Source organism: Chlorocebus sabaeus, chromosome 1 (genome assembly GCF_047675955.1).
Source record: "Chlorocebus sabaeus isolate Y175 chromosome 1, mChlSab1.0.hap1, whole genome shotgun sequence".
NCBI lineage: Eukaryota > Metazoa > Chordata > Mammalia > Primates > Cercopithecidae > Chlorocebus > Chlorocebus sabaeus.
This window is the reverse complement of record NC_132904.1, coordinates 37,400,858-37,424,276: the sequence shown is the minus strand read 5'-3', so window position 1 is coordinate 37,424,276 and position 23,419 is coordinate 37,400,858. Positions and strand designations below refer to the sequence as shown.

The window sequence follows — 23,419 nt, the reverse complement described above, 5'->3', positions numbered from 1 at the left end:
GAAACATGGTACAATTAATACTTTTCAACTCCTCCTGGCAGAATACTTTCCTTCTGGCAGAATATCTTCAATTTCTCCTGGTAGAAAATAGACACTTTCAATTCCACAAACTTCCACTTGGAAAATGAAACGGAACTTCCCATAATGTTTTTGCTGTATAATAAAAAATACTCTCACAGAAAATTGTGCTCTCAGACCAGGCGCGGTGGCTCACGTCTGTGAATCCCAGTACTTTGAGAGGCTGAGGTGGGTGGATCACCTGAGTTAGGGAGTTTGAGACCGGCCTGAGCAACATGGAGAAACCCCATCTCTACTAAAAATACAGAATTAGCTGGGGGTGGTGGCACATGCCTGTAATCCCAGCTACTTGGGAGGCTGAGGCGGGAGAATCGCTTGAACCTGGGAGGCAGAGGTTGCGGTGAGCTGAGATCATGCCATTGCACTCCAGCCTGGGCAACAAGAGTGAAACTGCGAAAAAAGGGAGGAGGGAGGGAGGGAGGGAGGGAGGAAGGAGAAAGAGAGAGAGAAAGAAAGAAAATTGTACTCTCACATCTATTCCTTGCTTTGGGGTGCTAGATGCAATGCACCTGTATTTAAAAACAAAACAAAACCATCTCTTTGCCAACTCTTCATAAACGTTTCAGTTTCTCCAACAAGTCTGATACCCTGGGACAGAATAATGTCCAGTGGCAGGTTATGTAATGATCTATATACTACTTCCAGGATTACTATTTCTAGGTTATGTAAGGATCTATACTATTTCTAGGACTCCTTACAAAAACACTTCTTAAAAATACTACAGTTTTTAGTATTCACAACTAAATGAATGGTACTTTTCAATACTTAAAACAAGTTTAAAGAGTCTACTTTTATTTTCAAAGTTGGCACAATTTTTCACTTAAAATAAGGTAATGTTAAATGTAAAGAGACGACCAGAGAACTGTTTAGGACCATTTAGTTAGGAACCATAACTTCAGACAAATGCTTTACACCACTACTTTAATGAAGAGTACCCACCAGACATCACTTAAGAACTGAGGCCTAAGTCACTATGTCAAAGGTACAAATTATGGTCCAAAGACAGCGCCAGGCACTGCTGAGCTTGGAATTGCTTACTGAGCAACCATGTTGTTTCAAGCAAACTGAATGTTTTAAAGAGGCTAAAGGGCAGTGGAGGCAATTATTGGAAGGAAATTTCTCACTAGGCCAGAAAGGAATAATTAAGTCTTTGCATGCTAAATCACATCACTGGGGTTAACAATGAAGTAATCAAGTGTAAATGGTGACAGAGCCCATCTATAGGACTCATGAAAGGAAATTAAGGTTGTGGGTAATCTAGACTATTGTTGCTTAAATACCACAAAAATTAGTCCCTAAAACTTCATTCATTCATCCTCTGTTTAGATAACTGTGTGTGCTTTTAGTGGGAGGCAAGAAATTGGTTAATCCAGCAATTAAGGGAAATATACTGAATCATCAGAAGTAAAACACCATTCAGCTACTAATTCACAGGCAGAGATCCAAGGTCATTCCTCATACTACTTAGACTGTACCAAGCACTCAGTAATGAAATACTTTCATAATAGGAGATCCATGTTCATTCCATTCAAAATTATGATTCAAACCATTTAAATTACAAACCTAATGCATAATTTGTATATTGTACTTTCTCTGCTTCAGAACATAAAAGAGAATTCACGTACACACATACATAGCTGGGGGGAATGTGGGCATGAAGCTGGGGAGAAAAATGGACACCCACATAATCTTCCAACAATTGCTCAATAGCAAATTAAAACTGGTTATGCTCTCAGGGAGCAAAATAATGTTGATGTGAAAGTTAAAAGATCTAGATTGAGACTCTGGCTTTGCAACCCCAGGCTGTCATCTTACCTTAGAGACTCAGTTTCCTCATCTTCTTTAAGGGGTAAGGCCATGACTAAGACTTCTCAGGACTCTCAACAGATCTGGTATACTTTTGTTGTTGTTTTTTAAATAAGACTCACGAGAAGTTGCAAAAACAGTACAGACAGTTCCTGCATACCCTTCATACAGCTTTTCCCAATGGCAACATCTTACATAATCATAATATATTAGCTAAACCGGGAAATTTACTTTGATGCAACACTACTAAAACTACAGACCCTACTCAGATGGATTCATGTAACTACCACTACAATCATGATAAGGAACTGCTCCATCACTGCAAAGAAATGCCCTCCTGCAACACCTTTCTCTCGCATCATTTTCCTATCTCCAACCCTAGCAACCACTGCTGTGTTCTCCAACACTATAATTTTGTCATTTATAGTAAACCCGGAATCATACAGTATACAACTTTTTGAGTTTGGTTTTAATCATTCAGCCTTAATACCATGGAAAACTATCCATAGTCATGTGTATCAATAGTTTGTATTACTTTTGTATTTTTTTTGTAGAGATAGGGATTTGCCCTGTTGCCCAGACTGTTCTCGAACTTCTGGGCTCAGGCTATCTTCCCGCCTTGGCCCCCCAAAGTCTTGGGTTTACAGACATGTGCCTGCCGTATTGACATACCAATTTACTCTGCCACATTGATTTCAAACCTTTTTATGTTTTTTCTTTTTTCTTTTATTTTCTTTTTCAATGCTCCTACACGCACAGTGACTTTTATGTTTAATTAAGTTGTTACTATGGGGTAGGGAGACACTTTTTTTTTTTTTTTTTTTTGAGATGGAGTCTAGCTCTGTCGCCCAGGCTGGAGTGCAATGGTGCGATCTCGGCTCACCACAACCTCCACCTCCCGGGTTCAAGCCAATCTCCTGCCTTAGCCTCCCGAGTAGCTGGGATTATAGGCACCCGCCACCACGCCCAGCTAATGTTTGTATTTTTAGTAGAGATGGGGTTTCACTGTGTTGGCCAGGCTGGTTTCAAACTCCCGACCTCATGATCTGCCCACCTTGGCCTCCCAAAGTGCTGGGATTACAAACGTGAGCCACCACACCCGGCCAGGAGGAACTTTTTAAACTTTGTTTTGCCATTGCTTAAGATGGATTCATATTCTGATAGATATTGACTAATTATCTTAATATCTAAATTTCATTGCAGCCTTCCCTGACTACCCTACTTTAACAGCAAACCACTTTCATCTTGTTTTATTCTCCTTGACAGTATTTAATATTACCTGACCTTTTATATTCATTGTGCTTATTTACTGTCTACCAAAACTCCCACTCCACCCCCGCACCAGGTAAGTTATAGGAGTGCAAGGATGGCGTCAGATATTGTTCAATTCTGTGTCCCCAGGACCAAAAACAGTCCCTAACACATCAGACACTTAATAAACAAATGTTGAACAAATTAATTTTTAAAGTTCCAACTTATTATCTCAGTAATTATTACTTTAAAGTTGAAAGAGTACTGATTCTGTAAACCAAAAATAAAATTCTAAGGGCCCCAACCTTCTGAATGGAACCCTCCTCTTGGCCAAAGGCATTCCAAAGTTAACCTGAAAAACTAGTTCAGACCATGATGGGAAGGGGAAGTTGGACATGCCTCATTATATCCTACATACACCCTTTTGGAATTCAGTAAGAGTCGACCAGCATGAGCATCAACACAGACCTGAAGACTTATAAGAAACATTTATAATACAATCTATTCTCTTAGAAGCCTGCTACCTGGAGACTTCATCTGCATGATAAAACTTTGGTCTCCACAACCCTTATCATTGAAACCTGGACATTCCTTTCTATTGATTCCAGGCGTTTTGATAATAACTAAACTCTTTCAGCCAATTGCCAATCAGAAAATTTTTAAATCTAACTATAACCTGGAAGTTCCCCGGCTTCAAGTTGTCCCGCCTTTCCAGGTCAAACCCATGTACATCTTACAGGTATTAATTGATATACTACATCTCCCTAAAAAGTATAAAAGCAAGCTGTACCCCAACCACATCTTCAAGACTGCCTGTGGCTGTGTCACGGGCAAGTCCTTAGCCTTGGCAAAATCAACTTTCTAAATTGACTGAGATCTGTCACAGATACTTTTGGGCTGACAATTCCATGAACCATTATACAAATGTTTGTAGCTCTCAAAGAATAGTTTGAATAAATAAAATTATTGGCTGGGCATGGTGGCTCATGCCTGTAATCCCAGAACTTTGGGAGGCCAAGGCAGATAGATTGCCTGAGGTCAGGAGTTCGAGACCAGTCTGGCCAACATGGTGAAACCCCATCTCTACTAAAAATACTAAAACTTAGTCTGATGTGGTGGCATGCACCTGTAATCCCAGCTTCTCAGGGGGCTGAGGCAGGGGAATTACTTAAACCAGCGAGGTAGTGGTTGCAGTGAGCCGAGATCGTGCCACTGCACCCTAGCCTGGATGACAGAGCAAGACTCTGTCTCTAAAAAAAAAGTAAAATTATTTGCATTAAACATTTTTATTTACCTCCACAAATTATCTCCAACAATTTCAACAAAGTACCGAGCCCATGGAAAACTGGGAAGACAAGGAAGACGCACAGGAAATTTTATATTGTCATCCAACAGACACAAGCCACAGCAACACGAGTCAAAAGTCTCACTAAACGTTAATATTAAATTAAATGTTAAAGATTAACACAGTCAAAGGACCATCTCTTCTGATAATGCTGTTCCACTTGCCTTATTTGTCTTTCTTTTTTTTTTTTTTCAAGTCTCACTTTGTCGCCCAGGCTGCAGTGCAGGGACAACATCATAGTTCCCTGCAGCCTCAAATTCCTGGTCTCTAAAGTGATCCTCCTGCCTCAGCCTTCTGAGTAGCTGAGACTACAAGTGTATGCCACCATGCCAGGCTAATTTATTTTTTGTAGAGATGAGGTGTTTCATTTTTAACATACCCTGGAGCACTATAAATGTTTCTGGTCATGTCATACAACTAAATGTAACTGAATTTCTCCCCCATTAAATGGGGAATTTGGGCCAGAGCAACTGCCAGCTCCTAACAGAAGTATACTGAGAAGGGAGGAAAAGTCTAAAAACAAAAATCAACAGGAGAATTTGGTGTTATGATTTACATGACTGAAAAGTTTAGCAAATAATAACTACCATGTCTATAAAAAAATATATGCCATTGGAAGAAATTGATTTTTTGCTTTCCCCATGGAACGACATAGCCTTTTTGATGGGTGGACCATAATACACAAGAGTTTTAGCTCCACTGCACTAGATGACTAGATCCTTTCCAAATCTACATTCTAAGGAGATGAGAACACTTCAAGCACAGAACAAAACAAAACCTCTCCAGAATTAATTCCCCATCTACATAATGAGAAGTTTACGATACCTAAGACATGTACAATGGATGAACGCCTACATTTAGGAAGAGCACTGAAAGACACTGTTATACAACCCACTCAACCAAATAACCCTAGTCTATAAAAGCAAGATCCAACACCCTGCCTGCAAAACCTCTCATTACTAGTGGTAATAAGTCCTCACTTGCCATGGTTTCTCCATCTCTAAAATGGGGAGAATAGTAACAGCATTGCTTTAGAGGCCTATTGGGAGGATTAAATAGATAATATGTGTTAAGCATTTCCCTTAGTACCTGGCACTCAATAACATTATTATGAGCATCTAAGTTAATAACAAGAGGATGGTGATGATATTATCTGAATGGCAGGACAGACCGGAGAGCTCTTCATGACTAAGAATGCAACATAAGTGAAATGAGAAAGCAAAATGCTTCCAGGGGAAGAAGACAACCTTTAGAATCACCAAGCAAATGACTGTTTAGGATGAGGCTGGCTATCACCAGTACATTCAAAATTAAAACTGTGGCCACAGATTCAATCATGAATAATAGCCCTGCTGCTAAAGGAAAGTGCACACAGATCCAAATGGAAACCCATCAAGTCTGTAAAACATTAACAGCTTAATAAACATCAGCTCACACCATCAACACACACAGTGTTCGAGTCAACGAAAGAGTACCAACTAAATTAATACCAAGTTGACTAAATGAATGCCTTGGGGGAAAAAAAGGCTCATGGGTGATTCACTTTTATGCTGACTTCCCTATAAAAACATCTTCAACAAGAGAGGCAGGAAATTCCAGTGAGTGAATGGGGGCAGTTATATGGAAACCATCATACTGCACATTTTGCTTTTTAATCGACTGCAAGGTTTTGGTTTAAAGCAGCATATTCAGAAATTTGCTCCTTTAGAAACAGAACAGTGAGTCCACTAACAGATCTGATCCTCATATACCATGTAAGTGAAGTTCATGCAAGAAAGAAAAAGCAAGTCAAAAAGCATATGACTGATACTTTCCAGACACACACAAAAAAACACTATTAACATGGGAAATGATGTGAAAGCTTTTAAACAAGTATGTGTAAAAAGCAAAAAGACTAAGTTAGAGATACTTTTTAAAAGTTCTGCTACGAATAACAGATAACTTCATTTTACGCAATAGATTTTGAATCTAAATCAAGTCATAGTCTCCCAGTGTATACAGACGTACAGATGTGTGTGTGCTTTTTGGATACACATTTTTTTCCTGTTCTTATTTTTTTTTTTCCTGTAATAACCTGTAGCTTCTCACCATTTTGTTTCTCATTTCACCTTTTCCTCTTCTGATAAATTGTCAAATATCTAAGCAAACTACAGGGATGAACAAACTTAAATATGGAACACCTGAGCTTCACAAACTACCATCCACTAACTGTGGGATATTTGACCAAGTTACCTAATCCTTTTAAATCCCAGTTTGCTCAGTGACAAAATGGGAATCCTGTCATGGACCAAGATGGTTACTGTGGAAATTCCCATTAGCACATGTAAGATGCATAATAGGCCCTGAAATTCTTCATTAAATTTCCATTTTTTAAAAAATCAGACCAAATACGAATATATTAATAATTCAAACTTTTTTCACTGTAAGCAAAATGTTTCACGTTAGGGTAATTTCTACAGGAGTCTCTGGCGGGTATTACAATAACTGCTAGGTATCATAAAGCAAGCTAAGAATTCTTCTAAAAGCAGACATTCTCAGTTTAGAGGAGCTTAAAGAACTTAAAAAAAGAAAGCAGACATTTAAACAAAATCAGTTTTTAACAGCTTTTGCTAATACTACACACCATGCTAACAATACATTGTGACTATAAGGAATTGGTGATAGCAAACCTCACCACAGCCCAAGACATTAAAATTGAGATTTTCTTATAAACATACATTTAGCATATGACCCAGGATCTCACTCTAGTATTTACGCAAATGAAATAAAACCCTATGTTCGTACAAAAACCTCTATGTGAATATCTACGGTAGCTTTATTTATAATTGCCAAAAATCTAGAAATAGGGCAAATGTCCCTCAACCGGCGAATGGAGAAACAAATTATAGTATATGTATACAATGGAACACTCCTTAGCAATGAAAATGAGTACTAGCCAGGCACAGTGGCTCACACCTGTAATCCCAGCACTTTGGGAGCCAGGGCAGGAGGCTCATTTGAGGCCAGGAGTTCAAGACTAGTCTGGGAAAAACAGCAAGACCCCATCTCTGCAAAAAAATTAAAAAATTAGGCAGGCATGGTGGCACATGCCTGTAGTCCCAACTATTTGGATGGCTGAGGTAGGAGGACTGCTTGAGCCCAGGAGTTAGAGGCTGCAGTGAGCTGTGATCATGCTACCGTGCTCCAGCTTGGGCAACAAAGCAAGTCCCTATCTCAAAAAGAAAAAGAAGAAAAAGAAAAGAAAGTGAGTATTACATATTAATATATGCAACAACATGTTACAATCTCAAATGCAGTATGGTGAGTAAAAGAGGCCAGACACAAAAGGCTACACTGTTCTATTACATTTTTATGGCATCCTAATAAAGGCAAAACTACAAAAAGTGAGGAAACCAAGGTAGAAAACAGTTCAGCAGTTGTTAGAGGTTGGAGGTGAAGAGAGGAGATAACTACAGAGAGGCATGGAAATTCAGCTGGTGAAGAAATGCTCTATATATTCACAGTGACTGTAGTCATATGACTGTATACATTTTGAAACTCACAGAACTGAACACTAAAAAGGATGAATTTTAAAATTGAGGAGCTTGGGGGAGTTTTCTCTATGAATTCACAGGGTTTTTTTTTAATTTTTTTTTTTTTTTTTTTTTTTTTTGAGATGGAATTTCGCTCTTTTCACCCAGGCTGGAATGCAACGGCACGATCTCAGCTCACTACAACCTCTGCCTCCTGGGTTCAAGCGATTCTCCTGTCTCAGCCTCCAAGTAGCTAGGACTATAGGCACCTGCCACTATGCCCAGCTAATTTTTGTGTTTTTAGTAGAGATGGGGTTTCACCATGTTGGCCAGGCTGGTCTCAAACTCCTGATGTCAGGTGATCCACCCACCGCGGCCTCCCAAAGTGCTGGGACTACAAGTGTGAGCTACCATGCCAGGCCTTTAATTTATAGTTTTGAAAGTCAAGGAAGCGGTCAAAGTAAGGAAGATGGAACATCTAAGATTAACCATTTATTTTAGGATAAAAATACGGAGGCAATAAATAAAAAGGGAACCACAAATAGATTCATTTATGAAGAACCATAAAACAGAAACTTTTAAAAATTTAACCTTAAAAGAGCCAATAAATTTAAAGGAAATCTATTATAATCAAGAACTACAAAAGGAATCACTCTTACGAGAAAACGTGAAGGCCAATAATTTCTATTAGCACATTGTTATTCAGCTTATGTTCAGTAATGATACCAAGAACCATCAGAAATAACTTCTAGAAGGGATGTCTATATAAATTTATATTTGGCTATATCAGGGATAAAATAATCAATAGGAGCTCATTGCCTTTTAGATAAATCATCAACTTCTGTCAAAACCAGTCTACATGTCTGAAAAACAATGAAACTAGAAATTCAGGCTGGAGTAACTTGAGGGTTGGGAAGGACCCTGATGAAATGGATGTCATTACTTCCTCTGCCAACATCATAAATCTTCTTATCCTTGGATGCCACAGCGGGGGTTTTTTCCTACTTCTGGAATGCCACCTCAGCCAGGATGGTGTGAAGGGCAAATTCTTTTTTTTTTTTTTTTTTTGAGACAGTCTTGCTGTCACCCTGGCTAGAGTGCACTGGTGCGATCTCGGCTCACTGCAACCTCCACCTCCTGGGTTCAAGTGATTCTCCTGCCTCATCCTCCCAAATAGCTGGGATTACAGGCGCCCACCACCGCACCCACCAAATTTTTGTATATTTAGTAGAGACGGGGTTTCATCATCTTGGCCAGGCTGGTCTCAAACTCCGGATCTCATGATCCACCCACCTCGGCCTCCCAAAGTGCTGAGATTACAGGCATGAGCCACAGTACCTGGCTGGCAAATTCTTTTAACACAGAATAAGTGCTGGAGAGGCTGAGTGCAATGGCTCACTCCTGTAATCCCAGTACTTTGAGAGGCCGAGGCAGGTCAGGAGTTCGAGACCAGCAGGGCCAACATAGTGAAACCCCGTCTCTACTAAAAAAAATAAAAAACAGCCAAGCGTGGTGACATGTGCCTGTGGTCCCAGCTACTTGAGAGGCTGAAGCACGAGAATCACTTGAACTGGGAGGCAGAGGCTGCAGTGAGCCAAGATGGTGCCACTATGCTTAAGCCTGGGCAACAGAACAAGACTCCGTCTCAAACAAAAGAATAAGAGCTGAGAAAGACAGGAATTAACTTACTCTTCAATTTCATGTTCTTGACCATCTCCTATCACACCTGCTGATGAGCCTCAATACTATAGATTTAGATGCCACAGACAAAAGTCCTCAATGCTAGCTGAGCTGAAACCGAGCCCCCAAGTAGAAGGCTAGTACTATATGCAACAAAACTTTTAAAGGTCATTGCAGCAGTGTTTGGCTAGCAGGACAATGATCAATTGATCTCTTTCTGTGGACTGACAAGAAGATAAACATAAAGGCAGGCAGTCTTCAAGGTCTATCCTACTGGGAATTCAAGCATCTGTGATCCCAACACACACCACATATCAAATGTGGGACAGCAATACCCAAATGCCCTTTGGTGAAATACATGATTAGGTAGAAAACCCATTATGGAAGCAGGCCATCCTAAGTTAATTCAAATTGATATTAGAAATTGATTTATCCAAAACAAGGGATTTTCTTTCCACAGAATATAATGAGGCTCTGGAAAACACAGTTTGATTACTAACAACAGAGCCTGTGGTTTGTGCACAGATTTGCCAGCCTACCATGAAGTATGAAGCATTCTGCTGCATGCCCTCACAGCCCCAGACTCTGTGTGTGAAGGATAGGAATGAAATATTCCATATGTTTTCTTTGTCAGTGACATGGCTATTGAAAGCAAGGCCACGGTAGTCTCCCTGCTGAGGGACTGGGTCAAGCTATTCATGTGTAACCAGGCAGATGTCAAGATGGTAATGGGAAAAACATCTCAAACTTTTTTTTTTTTTTTTTTTTTTAAGAAAGAGACCCAGGGTAGAAAATGCACAACTGTATTTGAAACACTCAATCTAAATAGGTTGTGAGTGCTACCGCATATGTTAGCTACCATTCTGGCTTTATAATTCATGTTCAAATCAGGTCTGAATCAAAACTCAGAGAAGTTTTTAAAGTTTCTGAGAAAGATTTAACTGTGCTTAAGAATGTCATATAACTTTTTAAAAATATGTAATACTTTAAAGAAAGGATTTTAGTTTTAAATTTACTTTTAAGATAATAAGCTTTTCTTTAGCCACAAAACCAAGTATTAATCTCAAATGTAAAAAAAAAAAAAACTTTGGAGCACGCTGGCTCACACCTGTAATCCCAGCACTTTCAGAGTGGATCGTTTGAGGCCAGGAGTTCGAGGCCAACCTGGACAGCAAAATGAGAACCTATCTCCATAAATTAAAAAAATAAAAATAAAAAACACACAGGTATCCAATAACCAGTAAAATCATAAAAGAAATATTTTCAAAATACTTAAAAAGTTCTTTTGTAATCTGCATATTTCTAGAACAAAGTGATGTGAAAAATAAGAATGCAGCCAAATTGTCCATGATAAGTAAATCTTACCCATCTTCTACATCAAGCTTGTCCAACCCACAGCCCACAGGCCACATGCAGCCTAGGACAGCTTTGAATGCAGCACAACACAAATTCATAAACTTTCTAAAAACATTATGAGATTTTTCTGCACTTTTTTTTTTTTTTTTTTTTTTTTTTTTAGCTCATCAACTATCGTTACTGTTAGTATAATTTATGTGTGGCCAAAGACAATTTTTCTTCCAATGTGGCCCAGGGAAGCCAAAAGATTGGACACCCCTGCTCCTTACGTCCACATGGAAAGAAAGTGATCTGAAAAACTACAGTGGGCTCTCATTGGCATGAAGGTTCCCAAAGACTGAGTTGGGATTTTTTTTTTTTTGAGATAGAATCTCACTGTGTCGTCCAGACTGGATCTTGACTCACTGCAACCTCCGCCTCCCGGATTCAAGCAATTCTCCTGCCTCAGTCTCCCAAGTAGCTGGGACTACAGGCGCCCATTGCCATGCCAAGCTAACTTCTTTTTTGTATTTTTAGTAGAGACAGGGTTTCACCACATTGGCCTGGCTGGTCTTGAACGCCTGACTTCAGGTAATCTACCCGCCTTGGCCTCCCAAAGTGCTGGGATTATAGGTGTGAACCACTGCCCCCAGCCACTGAGTTAGGATTTTTAACGAAAGTCCTCATTGTCACAAAGTCTGGAAGTAGAAAGTCAGTATCTACAGATCACATTGACACTGTCTTTAAAGGATGGGCTATCACACACCCATTTGCTCTGAAGAGAAACCCTACATTCGCCTGTTAGGACAGCACTTTCTACTTGACCAGCCATCTCAGGAAAGCAGCAACAAGTCACAGAGACCCAGGCAAAAAATGTAAGATTTCCCTTGAGCCCCCTCCTCCAGATAAACCGTACCTCTCCTCCATAAGGCTTTCTTGTTAGAGGAAAGTAGCACCATCTACAAGAAGGTATATTTATAAAATCAGATGTACTACTGTTTCTCTACCAGGGTCTTTATGGATTTTTGCACAAAAAATCCACCAGATGAGTAGCCTTTTTCCATTAGCACAGTGGCTCACCTGTGAAGTCTATGGGCTTTGAACCTGATATATATTCAAAGAACCAAAGAAACAGGGTTAGAATTTTAAGTCACTGTTATAACACACACACAACGGCTTAGTCACTCCCACAAGAAATGACAACAAATTGAGTTTTCACTCGGTGTCACTCAAAAAAGTCATGCTGAGGCCAGGTGCGGTGGCTCACGCCTGTAATCCCAGCACTTTGGGAGGCCGAGGTGGGCGGATCACGAGGTCAGGAGATCGAGACCATCCTGGCTAACACGGTGAAACCCTGTCTCTACTAAAAATACAAAAAATTAGCTGGGCGTGGTGGCGGACGCCTGTAGTCCCAGCTACTGGGGAGGCTGAGGCAGGAGAACGGTGTAAAACCCAGGAGGTGGAGCTTGCAGTGAGCCAAGATGGCGCCACTGCACTCCAGCCCGGGCGACTGAGCGAGACTCTGTCTCAAAAAAAAAAAGTCATGCTGAAGCGTTTCCTTGGTGCAACCCTAAAGATAATGCAAGCTCCCTCTTCTTGCACAAGGGAAATGCTAAGTCCAAAGTGGTTAAGTGACTTGCCCAAGCTCTACAATGCCTTTCTGAACTCAGAGGTCTTCATGTCCTGTGTCAGACTCTTCAAAAAAAAAGAAAAGAAGAAAGGAAAAAAACAAACCATTTTTGAAAATCTATTCATAAAAATACGCCTATAAAAGAAGCCTGAGGGCCTGGCACAGTGGCTCATAACTGTAATCCCAGCATTTTGGAAGGCCAAGGCAGTCAGATCACTTGAGCCCAGGAGTTGGAGACCAGCCTGGGCAACACGGTGAGACTCTGTCTCTAAAAAAGGAAAAAAAAATACAAAACTTAGCCAGGCAAGGTGGCGCTCACCTGTAGTCCCAGCTACTTCGGAGACTGAGGTATGAGGATGCCCTTAGCCTGGGAGGTCAAGGCTGCAGTGAGCCGTGATTGCACCACTGCACTTCAGCCTGGGTGACACAGTGAGATCCTGTCTCAAAAATAAAAAGACTGGGGAGTTGATAGTAACTTAAAAAGCTAGATGACATGACCATGGACTAAAAATGAACTTGGAGAATGGAAGGCCAACCAGAAAATTTTTCCTTGTAGAAAAACATTAAGATGTTTAAAAATTAATCAAATGAAATAAATAGCAGAAATAGCAAAGAAGGGATGAAAACCGAGATTATGATAAACTGCTAAATATCAGTTAATAAGCCTATAATGTAGAATATTTAAAACATGACACTTGGCTGGGCGCGGTGGCTCACACCTGTAATCCCAGCACTTTGGGAGGCTGAGGCGGGCAGATTACCTGAGCTCAGGAGTTCGAGAGCAGCCTGGCCAACATGGTGAAACCCTGTCTCTACTAAAAATACAAAAATCAGTCGAGTGTGGTAGCAGGTGCCTGTAATCCCAGCTACTTGGGAGGCTGAGGCTGGAGAATCACTTAAACCCAGGAGGCGGAGGTTGCAGTGAACTGAGATCGTGCCACTGCACTCCAGCCTGGGCAACAGGAATGAAACTCCACCTCAAAACAAAACAAAACAAAACAAAACAAAACAAAAACAGGACAGAAAGATATTTGAAATGTATTAAATTCATTTAATATTCCCTTCTCATGAACTCAGATTAAATTATGTAAGAATTCTGTGTACACTTCAACTTGTGTGAGAGAAGGAGATCCTGAAGGGCAACTAAAGAGCAATTATCACATTTAAAATATGCAAAGACTGGATTAATTTAGTATCTAAAACAGAAGGCTGAAGAGCACATGAACAGTTTCCACGAACTGAAATCTGAAGGTCCACAGTTAACATATCTGCTTTCTCTCCCCTACTACAGAAAAGAGTTGATAGGCTAGCCTAAGAGTTCCTGTTAAGTTACTCAAGAGTGTTCTCTCATTCTCTGGAGAATTATTCTGCAAAAATCCAGCTCTCTGAGATGGTTTGCACACAGAAAAAGACTGATAATCTAGAATGGAGTGGCAACCATGAGTTTCCTCCCTCCTGAAAATATCTGGTCTGCCAAGCCCTTCATATATGACCCTTATGGTTTCTTCAAGGGCTTCTAAGCATAAAGCTGATCCCTTACGGAAATGGGAAAAACCAGGAAGTTAGCCATGGTATAGCCCACGCCTTACTCCCTAGAGTTTCAGAGAAGAGATCGCCAGTTTGCAAACACACCTCCCATTCAGCAACTTCAAAACCAGACACTTGAAGAGTGAGAATTATAAAATTCATCACCCCTCACATGAAAACAGCTCTAATAAAGCTCTTTAGGGGAGTTTTGATGTCACCACTTGTACTAAATGACTCTGCTGTTTACACTAAGAGCTACACAAGGAACCTCAAAGCCTGAGGGGAGTGGAGAAGTGCGACCTGAAGCAATCCCAGGCACATTCCTTAGCTATGCCTATTACAGCTCCAAGGTAAGGAGCTATCTCCCTGCCAAATTTATGTCACTCTTCTTAGGAAGAAAAATTTCCCAAAATAGAACTTTAAAAATATAAGGGGATAGAGAGAATCTTACTTGTTATTTTTTCTGGATATCGGGTTCTACATCCTGATTCAAATACCAAAAATACTTTGCTGCCAGGGTACAATGAGATTTTCACTCTTTCAAGGGTCAATTTTGTTTTTAAAACTTTGAAAAAAAAAAAAAAAAACTACATTCTCTTAGTGTAAATCTAGAAAATACAACCAGCTAAAGGGGTTTACATGGCCTTTTAAAAAGGCTTATCTTGATTCAGAATACTTAATTACAAATTAAATATAAAGAATAAAGAACCACTAAATGTCTTGTAACAAATTAAATATGCTTCCTCTGCACATTTTCTCACTAGCACAAATAGCAGGCCAGCCTGGGATCTAAACGTATACCCAATCTTGGCCCAGCTGCCTCCCAAAATATCTATGGTTTACATTTCCTTACAAGGATATGCTTATATACTTACGAACCAACATGTTGCCACAGGAGGGTGGTTCAATGTCTTACCCATAAGATCTTTCATGACAGAAAGCTAAGTAGTATATATTTTTTAAATATTCATTTCTGGGACCTGGACTATTACAAGGGTATTACTGAACCTCAGTCACTTGCATCTAAAATAAGAGGTGCATAATGCCAAATCTTGTGGTTGGGGAAAGACCAGGCTAATGAGCTTTTTTGACAACTAAAATATGTAATGGTATAAAAAACACATTTTAGAGATTAAAATCAACCAACCCAATTATTCAGAGTTTTAATTGCCTGGACACGACACAGAATATTTTAGTATGCTTTAAAAATCTTGCTAAAAATAGCTCAGCCATACACAAAGTTTAATAACAAATATTTGTCTATGTGTGAGTGAACTGAGAGTATACTACCACACAATTACATCTTGCAATTTAAAAGAGGTGTTTGAATACTAACTTGTTAGTCTTTGGAAAATTGAGAAGTTATTAACTGTACATGAGCTAAAAATCATGATCTGTCTCATGCTAAGACTGATTTCTAAACTCAATTTTTAACTCACCCAATTGTAGACAATAGAGTTGACACCTAGCATATAGTGTGACCATCAGGTGCTGAAAGGCACAAAAGAAATGTCAAGAGAGGCAGACAAATTAGCCATTGTGTAAGAGTACTGATTTGCTAAATGTCCTAGATTTTTTTTTTTTTCACTGACAGGATTTACAATTACCGCATTTTATCATCTTCAATCAAGCTTTTAAAAAACCACACTTCACCGAACAAAGTTGGGGAAAAAAAGAAAAAAGTCATCCATATTCTTTTATATATAGGAAAACAAGCTTTAACCTTGCCAACAACTTGAAGGCCGCACAGGACGGTTAAATAGCAAGCTGGGTAACATATTTCTTACTCCAAAACCTTGAGATCAAGTTTAAAACATTAAAAGAGCAAAGCTGTCTTATAAAGAATACTCTAAGTTACATTACTTTTATTTTTCAGAGTTAAAGGCACATTTTGCAGGGTTTTAACTTTTAACCCAAGTATACCAACAAATACTGTACTTTTAAAGATATTTATCATTTTTTAATAGAGAAAAGGTGGGAGACAGTCTTAAAAATATTTCCATGAATTACTAAATGATTCTTACAACTTTACTTAATATTCTACTCAGATTCACAGAAATTCAAAGCAAAGAGAGAGGCATTAGCCATCATCTAGTCAAATGACCATTATTTATTGATTAGAAGAATGAGCATAAAAGGCACCATCAAGGAGACCAGAAACCAAACTCCAAACTTGCAAGCTGCCAGTACTTTCCATTATTATAAAGATGACTAAAATAAGAAGCTGACAGATAGACTTGACAGAGACAGAGGCCAAGAATATGCCTAAACTTGCCTGGATCCACCTACTAATACAGAACTTTGATCTTTCCTAAGAGATTAAGTTGTCAAATGTTACCTTACAATCCTAACGTTAAGAGCCAAGGGCCTGGACATTAAAAATCACTTATGATACCATAACCGGCACAGCATTTAGTTTGACTGGAAATTATAAAACATTATTGGTTACTATAAGCCTTAAGGAACCCTAAGTGAGGGAATTACTGGTTCATGTCTCTCTTTCTTTTTTTTTTCTTGAGAGGAGTCTCGCTCTGTTGCCCAGGCTGGAGTGCAGTGGCACAATCTCGGTTCACTGCAACCTCTGCCTCCTGGGTTCAAGAGATTCTCCTGCCTCATCCTCCCAAGTAGCTGGGACCACAGGCGTGCACCACCATGCCTAGCTAACTTTTAAAATTTTAAGTAGAGATGGGGTTTCACCATGTTGGCCAGACTGGTCTTGAACTCCTGACTTCAAGGGATCTACACACTTTGGCCTCCCAAAGTGTTGGGATTACAGGCGTGAGCCACCACGCCTGGCCTCAAGTCTTAAGAATTGCTCAGGTCATATCCAGTACACTTTTGCCTGTGAGGCATGAGTTCCCCATTCAGTGGAAATGTTTCAGGTGAACTGGACAACTGGTTCCAGTTGTCCTGGGTAGGTGAGACAGTCTACAATTTAGACACCTATACTTCACTTAAGACAATACAGAGGACCCAAAGAATGTATAAACATCAAATTAAGGCCGGGCATGATGGCTCATACCTGTAATCCCAGCACTTTGGGAGGCCGACACCGGTGGATCACAAGGTCAGGAATTCAAGACCAGCCTGGTCAAGATGGTAAAACCCCGACTCTACTAGACACAAAAAAATTAGCCAGGTGTGGTGGCAGGTGCCTGTAATCCCAGCTACTTGGGAGGCTGAGGCAGAGAATTGCTTGAACCTGGGAGGCGGAGGTTGCAGTGAGCCGAGGTTGTGCCACTGCACTCCAGCCTGGTCAACAGAGCAAGAGTCCATCTCAAAAAATAAATTAATTAATTAATTAATTAATTTAATTAAATAGAGAACAACAAAAAAAAAACTTTTGGCAGTAAGAGTTGTTGACTTGTTTTACAGATGAGGAAAATAAGGTCCTAAAGGGTTAAGCATGTGATTCATTCAAGGTCACTCCTGTGAATTATTGACAGATCTGGAACCCAGCTCTCCCTATGCCTGGCAGAATATTTTTTCCTTGCTTATATTTAAAGAGAATCCATGGTTCACTAGTTCAGAAAATAAAGGACCTATACTTAAAGATATTCATACATCGTTCTTGTTTTGAACAAAGTTCACTTGTATATAAAACTAATGCATCCCTAGAAAGACACACAACACAAACTAAGCCAACAATTGATTTCTGTAATTCAGAAATCAAAAGATGACAAAACTCTACCATCAATAAATACAAACATGTAGCCGCTGATTACTAACCTGACCTGCCAGAGAATATACAGTAGATATCAGAAAATATGTAAAAAAAAAATACTTTCAAATGGTATTAGTAAAAGAAGAAAGGTGCTTGGAGTAGTGGAAAAAAAAAAAAAAATACACCTTAGGGAAGAATCTGAGATGATCTTTCCAAAAGCAGATTCTTTAAAAACACTTTAAAGCCCTTCAGGTAACTCAATTCTATATAAAAAGCTGGACAACCTGCTCATGTACAGGATACATACACTGTGAAGGTTTGAGAGATTATGACTAATTATATGGAAGTGAAGATGTTGAGTAACTTTTTGTACAGTATCCAAATTACTGAAACAGAGTGATTTTCTTTTCCAAGTGTTAAGCCTACCCACAGGAAACAACCAAGGCTATTCTACCCTAGCAGAGTGCCTTAGCTAGTCATGCATTCTGCAACAAGTCTCCATGGCAAATTTCCTAACACACACTTCTAAACACAAAGAACCCCTCCAAGTAATAAACAGGTTGGTGTGAGTTCAACTAAAAGGATATTCTGCTACTCCTGCGATACTTTTATGAGAGGATCATAACCTTATTGTCACCTTGCCATCCTAAAATTGCATAAAAAATATAAAGTCATAAAACTTCTGGAAGTGGCCGGGCGTGGTGGCTCAAGCCTGTAATCCTAGCACTTTGGGAGGCAGAGACGGGCGGATCACGAGGTCAGGAGATCGAGATCATCCTGGCTAACACGGTGAAACCCCATCTCTACTAAAAATACAAAAAATTAGCCGGGCGAGGTGGCGGGCGCCTGTAGTCCCAGCTACACGGGAGACTGAGGCAGGAGAATGGCGTAAACCCGGAGGCGGAGCTTGCAGTGAGCTGAGATCCGGCCACTGCACTCTAGCCGGGGCAACAGAGCGAGACTCCGTCTCAAAAACAAAACAAAACAAAACAAAACAAAACAAAACTTCTGGAAGTAAGCAGCAGCCTTAGAGGTGATCAAGTGAATCCAATTGCTTCACTTTTCAGATGAGGAAATTGTCAGTGAATTGCTTCATTTTTCAGATGAGGAAATTGTCACAAAAAAAAAGAAAGAAAAAAAAGTGAATGACTTGCCCAAGGCCATACAATTACTCAGTGGCATAGTAAGGCTGTGATCAAGTACTCAGGTCCACCACTTTCTTCACGAAGTCACAGAAATAGCCTTGCTAATCTTAAAACTATATGCCAAACATAACCTAGGACGTGCAAATTTGTGCTCAAGGTCTACGTTTCTCAAACACCATAGCAATAACACACAAATGAGAGGACTCACATACACATTCCCCTCCCCATGACTTCATCCCTTTCTTCCAATCTTGGAATGTAGGTGATTGAGTTATTACCACAAATATGGTAATAACCTTGAATCCTTCTGATTAAACTTTTGAATTTTAATATTAGTAAGATTACGGCCTTGAACACTCCTCAGGGTAAATTGTGACAGGTCAGTCCATTGTGACACAAGATTGAACACTGTCGTTCAAAAACATAAATAGTCACTACAGGTGCAGCAAATGGTGTGAACACAGGAATCCCATTCACAGTACTGAGGATTACATCTGACGCTGTCCCCAGACTCCAGTAAAGCAGCTTTCACCAGGAAATAGACACTGTTAGACTGAACAAGTTTCAACGAGCCTCAAGGAGAAGAAGCAGGTATTCTCTCTCTGGGACCTTCTCAAATCTGGACAAAAGGCTAAGTGCTGAGAATGTTGCATCTGAAAATCCCCTGTAGGAATGGTGTCTGAATTCCATGCCATGGTTCTGCTGTCAGTGTGGCCTTGCATCCTTATTTATTCACTCCAGCATTTTTAAGTGCCTCCTATATACCAGGCTCTGGGGACCCCAAGTTGAATAAAATAAAATCACTGCTCTGTCAGTCCCAGGATCTCTAAAGTGGAATGCACCCTCCACCCCTGTCCCCAGGGGAGGTGAAAGCACTACTCCAGGACAAGCCATTGAGCAATGAGAAGAAAATGAAGAACTCTGATTAGTAATTATAGTCTCATCTTTTTAACTTCTACTTTCATGATTGTAATTTTCTGTATAACTACAGAGGTTTTTGGTTCACATGCTCCAGCAATTAAGAATAGGTGAACAAACGCTTAGAGACCACGGAACTAGTCTCCTGATGTGTAACTGTAGCTAAGTAAAGCTGCGATGGGAGAAGAGACTGGAAGTACTTGGAAAAAGACCCTAGCTGATCACAACATGTCCTATATACGATCGACTGGAGTGTGCAGACCTGCAGCACTGGCCTCGCTTCATACATGGCTTTTGAGAATCACTGAATGAGCTAGTTTCCCCATGAGTAAAACGCAAATATGCTGCTCTTGAAAACCATTTTAGAGAGGGTGGTTATATATATTTTTGAGGGTGAAATGAGTAGTAGGGAGAAATAAGGAGTCACCAGAATATACAATCACTCTACCTATGGGTCACAAATCTAAGAAAATAAAACACATTTGCACACCACCAAAGCTCAGAAAGTGCTAAGATAATGCTAGTTTAGGCACTCCAATTTAGACTGGTACCAATTATTTTTGTTTCCTAAGCCATGAACACTAACTTATTCTAAGGCCCAAAGTTGAAGATACAGCATTTCACTACCTTCAGTGAGTTCTACCAGAATATGCTTTGGAGAGAGGAGTATGTTCCCATAAAAATGTGATTATTTCTTTGTGGTTTTAGATACTAATGTAAAACAGCCCTTTTCCTTATAGGACAAGTCTCCTCACTAAAATGTGAGGAATCTGCTAAACAAGGTCTTTACAACTAGTCAAAATAGTAAAATCGTGCTTTTCTATTCTATGCAGAGCCTTGCAAGAGGTTCAGGTAGAGGGACCTTTCTTTCTGCACAAATTCCCTAAACGTTTGTAGAGAACTTGGGGAAAAATTAGCCCCATTTCCTCTCCACAGGTCTTCTTTCTCTTGATTCAATTCATTCCTGCTCAAACTTTCCCACTTAATGTAACTTTGTGAACAAAATGCTCTTCACCGCAAAGTTAACTTTTGTTTTTTAATGTAAGTTAAACTTCACTATACTGAAAAAAAAAAAAAAAACCTCAAATACATAACTAAAACTAACCTGAGACAAGAAAAATAACAAATGGTGAGGGGAAGGCTGAAGGTGAAAGAATGAAACAGGTTCCAAGACAACAGGCCTCGATGCTCACTAAAAGTCCATTCTGAGAGGGCAAGCAGAACACCTTTGCCACCACCGACCTGGAAATACAGCAATGCTCCTGCCTGCATAAAGATTTCTCCACAGGGTCCTTTAAAACTTTCTGTTTCTAAGAGGTCCCTTCCACAATAGGTAAAAGGAAATTCCGTCTACCCTCGGGCCCCTCAGGATCCCTTCCTCTCTCACACGTTTCTTTGACTGCTCCTGATGTAAGCATTCAGCTGGCCACGCAACACAAGAAGCAATAAGAACACGCAAGCCCTGCCCTCAGTCACCCTCTTCCTCTATCCGTGGCCTTTGCCACCACCTCACAACCTAGTTCAGATTCCTCTTATTTTCTCAAGGGAACATCTAAAGCTCTCAAGTCCCCGTTTGAACAGGGAGATTTTGGAAGTCTGAAACATTTGAGTGTCTCTCGATCTCAGACAGCTCAAAAGAAAAGATCTGTTGGCTGCGTGAAGGTGCATTAGAAACCGGCTGCTACCTTGCAGCCTGGGTTGAGCATATGCTCCGGAACTTGCTTCTCTTCCAACATCCTGCACCTCAAGTCAGCATTCCTTCTTTAAAAGACCTTGTTGGGTAACATCATGTCCACCAAGAGAACCCTGTAATTCTCCCTTGTTTTCTCGGACTCCTCTGCGTGCTGCAGAAGCCTGGGCGTTAGAGGGGTAGTCCCGAGTGGAACTGGGGGGAAGTAGGTGCCAGGACGCACTACCTGGATGGGGCCAAATTGGAAGGAGATTCGCCCTGACTGAGGTACAGGTGTTTCTTCTCCCCACATGCTGGAACCCTGGAGGCTCCAGGTGCTTCCCCACGAGACGTGCCTCAGTCTGCAGACTGAGACCAAGTAAGTTCTCGGCGCCCTCAGCCCCGACAGTGGCGGAACTCCTGCTAGCTGAGCGAGGGCCCGCAAGAGAAGGGAAGGTCGCGTGGACAGGCTGTCCGGGGCAAGCGTGTGTAGATTCCTTCCTCCTCCTTGGCCCCAGATGCCCTTGTGAGTTGGGGGTGTGCGCGGTGGGGTGGGAGGGTGCTTGTGCCCAAAAAGTCTGGGAACGAAAGCTACTGCTGGCTCGAACACGGACTGGCAAAGTGCGGAAAGCCCGTGGCGCAGGAGTGGGTGCCAGTCAGCCCGCACGCAGGTGACCGGCGGACCCCCTTCCCAGGCCCGGGCGGCGGCGGGGCGGGGTGGGGTGGGACTGACCCCTGGCTCCGCCCCGCGGCGCCCCCCGCTGGGCCCCCTCCCCCGCGTCCCCGCCGCCCGCACTCACAGCGCTTGGGTGAAGGCGCTGAGCCCCTCGGGCACGGCCGTCAGCCCCTTCCCGGAGCAGTCCACCCGACGGTCGCCGTCGCAGCTGCAGGGCGCCGCGCAGAGAGGCGGCGCCGCGCCGCTGGGCCCGGCAGAGCCGAGCAGCCCCAGGGCGAGGAAGCAGAGCAGCCCCAGCGGGCCCGGCATTGCTGCGGCCGCCTCCCGCGCCGGCCTCTCCCGCGGCGCCGCTTGCTCCGCTGCCCTCCGACGCCCCCCTTCGCCCCTGGGCAGCCGGCCTGCGGGCTGGGGCAGGGGTCTCTTCCTCGGCGGTCCGCGCGGGCTCGACCCCTTCAGCAGTCCGCCGCAGCGGCGCAGGGACGCGGAGCTCCGGAGTTTCGCCCTTCCCGCTGCTCCATGGACGCGCAGAGGCAGCCCCGCTCCTCCGGCGGCTCAGGCCAGCAGGGCCGGCCCGGCGCAGCGGCGGGGGCCGCACTCTGCCATCGCACCCGCCTCCCTGTCCCCGGCCTCCCAATGCAGCGGCTCTTCAAGGTTGCAGAGCGCAGCCTTCAGCCATGCCGGCCACTCGCCCCAGCCCCCGCCGCGGCTCTCGCACAAACACCCAGACTCTGGCTCGCTCTCTCCCCGCCGCGGATCAATCTCTTCCCGTCCTTTTCCCTTCTAGGGTTGCACGCTCTGGTTCCCAAGCCCCCGGCCGCTGGCTTATGCAAATCACTTAGGTACATGCAAAACTACCCCTTCTCCCGGAGCGCCATTGGCCCGGGGAGATCTCGAGCTCATTAGTATGCAGAGAAGAGAGCCGCCATTGGCCAAGAGTAGGACCAGAGGGGCGTGTTTCTCGAGTGTGAGTGACAAGGTGGTGGTGGTTGTGGTGGTGGTGGTAGTGGTTCAAGGCAAAATCCCTGACTTGGCTGGATTTGTGTGGCAGGTTGTGGATTGAAGGTAGAAGGATAAGCGGACAAGGGGTCTAGTTTTTCCCTCCCCCAGCCATCTTTTTCTTCCCTCCGCAGAAATTGGATCTCCTAAATTGGATGACCTGGAAAGTAGAACTTCCCTCCAGCGT

General features: G+C 42.0%; 1 protein-coding gene across 1 annotated transcript in view; it reads right to left on the bottom strand.

Moving 5' to 3' along the window:
• The window catches only part of LGR4 (leucine rich repeat containing G protein-coupled receptor 4), a 108,369-nt gene extending 85,302 nt beyond the window's left edge, over positions 1 to 23,067 (bottom strand). The window contains exon 1 of the mRNA XM_008003745.3: positions 22,361 to 23,067. Within this exon, the coding sequence (XP_008001936.1) occupies positions 22,361 to 22,545 (185 nt within the window). The 5' untranslated portion in view covers positions 22,546 to 23,067. The remainder of the gene's footprint in view (positions 1 to 22,360) is intronic.
• Between the last annotated feature and the right edge of the window lie 352 nt (positions 23,068 to 23,419).